Here is a 9960-nt window from a genome sequence, read left to right as displayed (position 1 = left end):
TTGGATTATCAAAAAAGCAAGAGAGTTCCAGAAAAACATCTATTTCTGCTTTATTGACTATGCCAAAGCCTTTGACTGTGTGGATTACCACAAACTGTGGAAAATTCTTAAAGAGATGGGAATACCAGACCACCTGACCTGCCTCTTGAGAAACCTATATGCAGATCAGGAAGCAACAGTTAGAACTGGACATGGAACAATGGACTGATTCCAAACAGGGAAAGGAGTACATCAAGGCTGTATATTGTCACCCTGCTTATTTAACGTATAAGCAGAGTACATCATGAGAAACACTGGGCGGGATGAAGCACAAGCTGGAATCAAGATTGCCAGGAGAAAAAGCAATAACCTAAGATATACAGATAACACCACCCTTATGGAAGAAAGTGAAGGAGAATTAAAGAGCCTCTTGATGAAAGTCAAAGAGGAGAGTGAAAAGTTGACTTAAAGCTCAACATTCAGAAAACTAAGATCATGGCATCTGGTCCCATCACTTCATGGCAAATAGATGGGCAAACAGTGGAAACAGTGAGAGACTATTTTTGGGGGCTCCAAAATCACTGCAGATGGTGACTGCAGCCATGAAATTAAAAGACGCTTACTCCTTGGACCAACCTATACGGCATATTAAAAAGCAGAGACATTACTTTGCCAACAAAGGTCCATCTAGTCAAGGCTATGGTTTTTCCAGTAGTCATGTATGGATGTGAGAGTTGGACTATAAAGAAAGCTGAGTGTCGAAGAATTGATGCTTTTGAACTGTGGTGTTGGAGAAGACTCTTGAGAGTCCCTCGGACTGCAAGGAGATCCAACCAGTCCATTTTAAAGAAAATCAGTTCTGAATATTCATTGGAAGGACTGATGTTGAAGCTGAAACTCCAATACTTTGGCCACCTGACTCGAAGAACTGACTCATCAGAAAAGACCCTGATGCTGGGAAAGACTGAAGGTGGGAGGAGAAGGGGATGACAGAGGATGAGATGGTTGCATGGCATCACCAACTCAATGGACATGAGTTTGAGTAAACTCCGGGATTTGGTGATGGACAGGGAGGCCTGGTGTGCTGCAGTCCACAGGGTTGCAGAGTCGGACACAACTGAGCGACTGAACTGAATCCATTTCCAGTTAACGTTTGTGAGTAATATAAGATGGGGGTCAAGTTTCACTCTATTACATGTGAATATATAATTTTCCCTCCATCTTTTATTGAAGATGTTTTCTTCAATATTGAAAAGATATTGAAGTCTTTTCTCCATTGAGTATTCTTGGCTCCCTTGTCAAACAGTTGACTGTATATGCTTTGGTTTATTTCTGGACCCTTACATAAAATTTAATAATTAGCATGTAAAATAACACTTGCCTAGTCTCGATAGTCATAGGATCTATATTTAGCTCACCCAAGAAAGGTTTGGATTATTAAAGAACAAATTTAAAAACCACAAAGTCAGAACACTGTCCTGTTTTACAAGTTCTTAATTTATCCATTACGAGACTATGATCATCAACTCTGATTCTCAAAATAGGAATTTGAGAATATAATCTCTTTATAAGTCTCAAGACTCAGGGATCTATATATAATGAGTTACACAGCTTAGCTCAGCATTGATTCCTGACTACAGAGCCAATCCCACTTTATTCTTAAGACTTTTCCATGCAGTGATTTTAAAAAGGTACAACAAAACTCTACACAGAATAGCTGATGTACTCTAAACACAAATACTGGCAAAAAGGAAGCCTGCAGTTTAACAAGCAAGAAATATTTTGGATAGACTGTTCATAACAGGTCTATTTTTTGGAGGAGGACAGGAGTTACTTTTTAAAAATGCTTTAAAGAACACTCTTAAGTTCAATCAGACTTGAACATGCCTGTGAAATAAACAAAATTAACTACATTGGTAAGAACTGGAGTTCAGTCTTCATAGAAGCCCTTAACTAGCTCTGAGGAATTTGGATCTTTCCAGGTAGAGATTTCTCCATCAGCAGGACAATGTGAAGAGCTCTTCCTGGGATTCAATCAGAGAGCAGCTTGAGAAAAATAAACCTTCTTATAGTAAAGCCTGGGACCTAGGTTCTCACAGCCCAGTCTCAATTAGTACTTCAGAACTAATGTTCAGACCTGTTTTCCTGCTATTTCACAATCTTTGTCAAGCCAGTTACTAGGTGCCTGAAACCCATATTTGCTATGATTATTACAGTTACTGCTGCTGCTGCTGCTAAGTCGCTTCAGTCGCGTCCGACTCTGTGCGACCCCATAGACAGCAGCCCACCAGGCTCCCCCGTCCCTGGGATTCTCCAGGCAAGAACACTGGAGTGGGTTGCCATTTCTTTCTCCAACGCATGAAAGTGAAAATTGAGACTAAACTAACTACACAGTGGATTTTTTTTCAGCTATGGGATGCCAGTAAATCTTCCACCATAAAGAAAGTAACATAGGTCTCTTTAAGAGGAGACCCAATTAGTACTCTTACTTACCTGCTATTCAATACTCCTAAGATTTCAAAGATGATGAGCTCAAACATGGTGCAAGAAAATGCGAAAGTCACAGAGAAGATCACCTGTACCACATACTGACGCACCTGTTAAAAGTCAAATAGAGACGAAAAGTAATTTCCTTGTGTGAAATATTGAGTTGATGATTACAAGTCAGAAAACTTATTTTGAAGAAATTCTCAAGTTATTAGAAACAGGACCATGACAGTAACCTGTCTAGAGCTAAAAGAATAGATGAAAATAGGTTGTACTTCTAATTCATAGGTCACTATTACCATCATCCTCTTGTGGATGAAAAATTTAAAGCACAAGAAGATGAAGTGACAAGGTCAGAAGTAGCACTTAAAATTCTTGATGTACACTGACAAAAAATGACAGATTTAGATATATAGGTTAGTTCTAAAAGGGTTCCTTCAACATTCTGCACAGACCTTGAAACAGTTTTAGAACCTCTCCTAGGAGGCCTTACAGTAGTGAGCAGGAGAGAATCTCTAGAAATCTGGGCTCTTTTAGACAACAACTCAAACTCCCTGGGGAAGTTTAATGGAGAACATACTAGAAATGACCCCAGATAGTCCATGACCATTGAGCTTATTACTAAATGAGGAAGATTAATCAGGAAATGTCCAATGTAGGCTGTTGTCTTTCTGAATTCAAACCCTAAGATATGATTCAGACCAGCCTTAGAATTAACTTAGGATATCAGACTGATAATTAACACTGAATGCCAGATACCCAAATGAATGAGTATATTTATGAGACATTACAAGTTAAATTCTCTCCCAAAGAACTATTTGCTATTGATGTGTATACTAATATGACTAAACCATGACATTTCTTGATCCTGGCTTCTGGGCATTAAAAAAAAAAATCAACTAAGGTTAATTATATTCTTCAATTTAAGAATTATATATTATAGTAGCAAAAGCTTCCCATCTTGGGAGTGAACATGATTATCCTTTTTTATTTTTTTTGACCATCACAGGTCATGAAAGTTCAAGCATAAATGGTTTTTTAATTGAAGTATAGCTGATTTAAAATGTTTCAGGTGTACAGCAAAGTGATTCATATATATATACACACACACACATATTTCAGATTTTTTCCATTACAGGTTATTACAAGATACTGAGTACAATTCCTTGTGCTCTACAGTAGACCCTTGTTACTTATCTATTTTATATGTAGTAGTGTATATCTGTAAACCCAAAGTCCCAATTTATCCCTTTGCCCGCTTTCTCCACTTTCCCCATGGTAACCATGAGTTTGTTTTCTATGTCTGTGAGTCGACTTTTATGTTGTAAATAAGTTCACTTGTATCATTTTTTTAGATTTCACATATAAGCGATATAATATGATAATTGTTTTTCTCAAACATGATTTTTTCTTTAATGGAGGTATTTTTCTTTTCCCATTTAAAACAATAAGTTCACATAATATTAGCATAATCAAAATGATCTCTTCTTACCTCGTAGTCCTTAAACAGCTGTCGCATGAAAAAAAGCCACCCAAATCCAAAGAAAAGTATCTAGAGGAGAAAGAAGATAGAAGATCAGCATGTCAATACACAATCTTTTGAGAAATGCCTTTTACAGACCACTTTACGATAAAAGGTTGCCTAACTAAATAGCTTATTTTAGAGATTAAAGGTGACATCCACTCATATAACACTACTTATTAAAGTCCTCAAGAGTGGACCAGATGTTGAAATGCTCTTCAATTTTTGAAATTATCCTTGTTTTAGAACATGTTTTAAGTTGGGCACAAATTAAGATAGTAGGCACATGACAGCTCTGTTCATTGTTCTAAAGCTCATTTATTTTTCACTGGTAAATACCTTTTCCACATACACATACTCTGACACAACTCCTCTTCTTGTATTGGCTAAGAATGTTATCAAAAAATAAAATTCTTTTTAAAAATTATAGTTGCTTTAAAAGGTTGTGTTAGTTTCTGGTGTATTCAGTTATACATATACATACACACACACACACACACACACACACACATATTGTTTTTCATATTCCTTTCCATTACGGTTTGTTACAGGATATCGGATATGGTTTCCAATACTGTGCTATGCAGTAGGAACTTGTTGCTTATTTTATATACAATAGTTTGCATATGCTAACTGAAAACTCTGAATTTATCCCTCTCTCACCCCCTTTCCCCTTTGGTAGCCATAAGTGTGTTTTCTATGTCTGTGAGTCTGTTTCTATTTCATAAGTAAGTTCGTGTCATACTTTAGATTCCAAATATAAGTGATATCATATGGTATTTGTCTTTCTCTCTGATTTACTTAGTATGATAATCTCTAGGTCCATCCATGTTGCTGTGAGTGGCATTATTTCAGAATAAAATTATTTTATGCCTTCCAACTCACTTCAGGAGCAAGTGTGAACTCTCGAGTATGATTTAGCAGATTCTTCCTCCTCTTACTATGTCCCTCCTATCCACCAAATTCGTGTTTTCAGCCACATGGAACTGCCTGTGCTTCTTTAGATATAACATTCTTTCATACCAGGACCTTTGCAGATGTTATCCTTTGACAGGAACTTCTCTCCAGTCTCCTCCTCACTTATCCTACAAATCTTTACTATTATTACTTCTAGAAGGCCTTCTCTGGCCTCCCAAATATAGATAACTTACTCTTTTTACATAATCCTATTATCCTACCTTGTATTTCCCTTACTAAAGCATTTGCCACACAGTTTTTTAATGTCTAATTTAAATACATTCTTTTTAAAAAGACTGTAAGTTCTGTGAGGATAAGGGTCACATTTGTCTTGTCAATCTTTGTATTTTAGCACCCAGCACAATGCCTGGGACATAGCAGGCTCCCCATAAATGTTTGCTGAATGGATAAATGGTGCACAGTGAAAGATGGCTTGTTCTTCAGGAACATTCAACCTCAATTCTTTGGTAACAACATCTATGTACTGTGCTAAGTGATGAGGACACAAAGATGAGTAAGATTGTTACTACTGTCAAGAAGGTATAGTATAGTGGTGAAGACACCAAGTAATTATTGTGTAATATGGGACATGCAATGATAGAGACATGCACATGATATTGTTAAAGAACATGAAAGAGGGAGACTAAACAAATAAGGTATGGGGTTAGGACAGATTTTTCTGGGGAAGATAATACCTTGGCTGAAGGAGGTTTTAATTTAGAGTTAAAACCTGGTATCATGTGCAAATTTGAGGATTATATGCATTTTTCTAGAGAGAGGCTTCAAGATATTCACATACACTCAAAGGTTCCGACCATCCCTAAAATATTTTAAAACAAACAAAAGAACCAAACACTCTCTTAAGGTGTTGAAAAAGAATTAGGCAGGTAAAAGACAGGTAGTGGGGGTGGACAGGTCTTCTTTTTCAGACAGCAAAGAGCATGAGTAAAGGCACAGAGGTGAGAAATAGCATGGTATATACTGGTAACTACACATGGTTTGGCACTGCTGGGAGACAAAGTTCAAAGAAAAAAGTGGTTAAAAATGAGGCAAAGAGGGGAGGAATAGAGGACCAATGATGGAAAGCCCCAAAGGTCACTGTAAAGAGCTTGAATCATAGTCTGTAGGTGATGAGTTATTTAAGGATGGAAAAGACATGGCCAGGTTTATTTTACAGAGAAACTATGGGGACTCTCTGAAGGAAACAACACTGTAGAGAAAGAAACAGAACAGGAGGTTGCTGCAGCAGTTCAGATGAGAACAAAGGCCTGAATTAAAACAGTAAAAAATGGTTTTTCCAGTGGTCATGTATGGATGTGAGAGTTGGACTATAAAGAAAGCTGAGCACCAAAGAATTGATGCTTTTGAACTGTGCTGTTGGAGAAGACTCTTGAGAGTCCCTTGGACTGCAAGGAGATCCAACCAGTCCATCCTAAAGGAGATCAGTCCTGAGTGTTCATTGGAAGGACTGATGTTGAAGCTGAAACTCCAATATTTTGGCCACCTGATGTGAAAAGTTAACTCATTTGAAAAGATTCTGATGTTAGGAAAGATTGAAGGCAGGAGGAGAAGGGGATGACAGAGGATGAGATGGTTGGATGGCATCACCGACTCAATGGACATGAGTTTGGGTGGACTCCGGGAGTTGGTGGTGGACAGGGAGGCCTGGCATGCTGCGCTTCATGGGGTTGCAAAGAGTCATACACGACTGAGCAACTGAAGTGAAGTGAACTGAACTGAACTGAATTAAAACATCAGTAGTTGGAGAGGAGGCAACACATTTGAGTACTTCGAAGGTAAAATCAGCAGGGAGGAATTAAGGATGATTAGTTTGGAATATAGGATGAAGAAAGAGGCCATCCACTTTATATAAAGACTACTGGAGGAAAAAAATTGGGTAATGTGGATGGGAGACAGGAAGATGACGGGTTCACTTTTAGATATACTAAGTGCTTGAGGGCCACCCAAGTTGACATAAAAGATTATGAAGGGACAGCTGAGACACACCTGAGAGTTGAAACCGTCAAAGAATATGAGATCATTCAGGAATAGTATATAGAGTGAAGAGAGCAATATGCCAAGAAGAAAATAGTAGAGAGTAGAATGGGAAGAAGAGACCAGGAAGGAGACAGAGAAGGAATGGTCAGAGAAATAATAGGTGCCAGAACAGTGTGGTATCCTGAAACCAAAGGGAATAGAGTTTAAAGACATGTTAAAAAAGTAGACGGACAAGAGAACCAGGATTGAAATATGTTCAAAGGATTTGGTAACTGGGAGGTCAACGCTGACCTTAAGGAAAACAGTTTGAGTAGTGAGGTGGAGGCAGGAACTAGACTTCACTGGGTTGGGGGTGCATGGGGGGGTAACACAGTAGAGACAATAAACACAGATTACTCAAGGGACAGCCAAGAATGAGACTGTAGCCTAATTAACTCATTTATAGTGGGTGTCAGAATCAAGCTGAAGTCTGTGTGGCTGACCCCAAAGCTTGTGCTTATAATCACTTCACAACAAGCTGCTCCACAATCAAAGGTACATGTGGAAAACATGGCTTTAAACAGGAGTAAGGGGCACCTTATCTTCTGACATGGGAGGAAAGGAGTTGGGAATGGTCATGGACATAGACAACTGCTTAGATTAAGATGTAGAAGGAGCTCACACCTTTTGGCCTCACTTTTGTTGATCAAGTAGGAGGCAAGATCATCTGCTAAGGGCAGGAGAGGTGAAATTGAAAAAAGGGGCTTTGAAAAGAGTGATTAAAAACTCAGAGAAATTACGAAGGGAAGGGAACAAGGAGCTGATTAAAGACAAAAAAAAAGAATCAATGACCTAAGGGTGTCCATAAACTCAAGGCATCAGCAATCTGCACATATGTGATTTTCTACGAAAGCCTTCAGGCTCATGAGTTCAGTTCAGTTCAGTTACTCAGTCGTGTCCGACTCTTTGCGACCCCATGGACTGCAGCACACCAGGCTTCCCTGTCCAACACCAACTCCCAGAGCTTACTCAAACTCATGTTCATCGAGTTGGTGATGTCATCCAACCATCTCATCCTCTGTCATCCCGTTCTCCTCCTGCCTTCAATCTTTCCCAGCATCAGGGTCTTTTCCAATGAGTCAGTTCTTTGCATCAGGTGGCCAAAGTACTGGCTCCTGAGTTAGCAGTAGACAAACTACAGCAGTGATCCAATTGTGGACTTTACATGCAGGCAAAGAAACAAGTGAATATGAAGGAGCTTGGATCCATGATTTTAGACCAAGTAGAAAAGGAAGAGGGTGAATAGATTAGGACAAAATACCCCTAGACTACTTATGAGATCCTTTGGCTATTTTAAATCATTACCAGTGGAGACATTTAAATTCATAGTTTAGAGGCAATATTTAAATGATTTCTGAAGTCATGACTGCAGTTGAAGTTAGGCATTTAAAAGAGCAGTGTATATGGTGAGATGTATAATAAAAAAAAAATATTTCATTAAGACCACTCTGAAATGGGACTTTAGACAATAAAAAGAAAACAAATGAAATTGATAAGTCTATATGAGGGGGCAGGAAATGGGAGAAAAAGAGAGAAGAGATATGCACCTTTATATTTCATTGTGGCTTCCTTTCATATTGACAAAAAAAGTGTAAAGACTTTTACACAACTAATATAAAAAAATACCAGGAAAATTCAAGAAGTCCAGGATTAATAGAAATTCTGGCAAGATTATACAGGATCTAAAAAGCATGCAAAAGGGAAAAGCAACTTTAAACATTTTGCAAATAAAACAAGAATGTGCCCTGCATTTATTCAAAAAAGAGAATATTTTTGAAATCGTGCAGTCTTGACCTTGAGCCTTAGAGTGTACTTTGGAACTGATAAGTCTTATAACTGTAGAGAAGGCTGAAAACAGAGGTTAGATAACAGTTGCTGTCACAAAAGATAACTCCTAAATTGAAAATTAGCTACAGATTAAAAAAAAAAAAAAAAAAAAGGCCATTAGCAGGATAGTTTAAAGAACCGACTAGAAAAAGATTCCTTTCTTGGATCATTTATTTACATTTTTATTTAACAAATATTTATTGGTGTCTAATATGTACCAGGTCTTAAGGGTAAGGGTGAACAAGACAGCATGGACACTGTCTCAAGGTCTGTAATCTATGGAGGAGATGGACAAGGAATTATGAAACAATGCGATAGTGCTACTATAAGGGAAATGGGCAAAGGGTACTAGGAAAACATGTCAAGGGATATCTAGTCCAGTCTGGAAGAGGTTTTATGGATATCCATGTTGAGAAACAAAGGCTGAGTAGGAGTCAGTCGGGAGAAAGAAGGAGTATGGGAAAAAGGTCCAGAAAGAGAACAGACTGGCGGAAACCTGGAGGCATGACAGCATGGCCAGGTTAAGGAACTAAAAGAAGTTCAGTAAGGCTAGTGTATTGGAGGAGGAAATGGCAACCCACTCCAGTACTCTTGCCTGGAAAATCACATGGATGGAGAAGCCTGGGGTCTCTGGGGTCGCAAAGAAATGGTTAAGGCCAAGGCTGAAGAGGTTAAGAGCCGAGTCTCATCATAAGAGACCACATAAGCCAATTAAGGATGTGAACTTTATCCTGTGGAATGATGAACAATCTCTATACCAAGATGTTGCCTGGGGTGAACCAGCTTCAATATATGATCTCTGATTTCAGATTTCCTTTCAAATAAATCTTTCAGTTCATATAAAACATGAAAAATGATGGGGAGATGTTTCTAAGGCAATCACACCTCTCCAGAAAGGTGCTTTTTATTATATATTTATTAGGCTTCTACTACAAGAGTCCCTTGGACTGCAAGGAGATCCAAACAGTCCATTCTGAAGGAGATCAGCCCTGGAATTTCTTTGGAAGGAATGATGCTAAAGCTGAAACTCCAGTACTTTGGCCACCTGATGCGAAGAGTTGACTCATTGGAAAAGACTCTGATGCTGGGAGGGATTGGGGGCAGGAGGAGAAGGGGACGACAGAGGATGAGATGGCTGGATGGCATCACTG

General features: G+C 38.6%; 1 protein-coding gene across 2 annotated transcripts in view; it reads right to left on the bottom strand.

The window, feature by feature from the left end:
- Positions 1 to 9960, bottom strand: part of LOC104983728 (Golgi pH regulator) — a 46218-nt gene that overhangs the window by 34730 nt on the left and 1528 nt on the right. For both annotated transcript variants that reach the window (XM_010833248.1, XM_010833247.1), the window contains exons 2-3: positions 3959 to 4018; positions 2473 to 2576 (exon numbers count right to left, since the gene is read on the bottom strand). In XM_010833248.1, the coding sequence (XP_010831550.1) occupies positions 2473 to 2576; positions 3959 to 4018 (164 nt within the window). The remainder of the gene's footprint in view (positions 1 to 2472; positions 2577 to 3958; positions 4019 to 9960) is intronic.

The sequence above is a fragment of the Bison bison genome, unplaced genomic scaffold (assembly GCF_000754665.1).
Source record: "Bison bison bison isolate TAMUID 2011002044 unplaced genomic scaffold, Bison_UMD1.0 scf7180017863325, whole genome shotgun sequence".
NCBI classification, from domain to species: domain Eukaryota; kingdom Metazoa; phylum Chordata; class Mammalia; order Artiodactyla; family Bovidae; genus Bison; species Bison bison.
The sequence above is the reverse complement of the archived record's forward strand: the minus strand, read 5'-3'. Positions and strand labels throughout refer to the sequence as shown.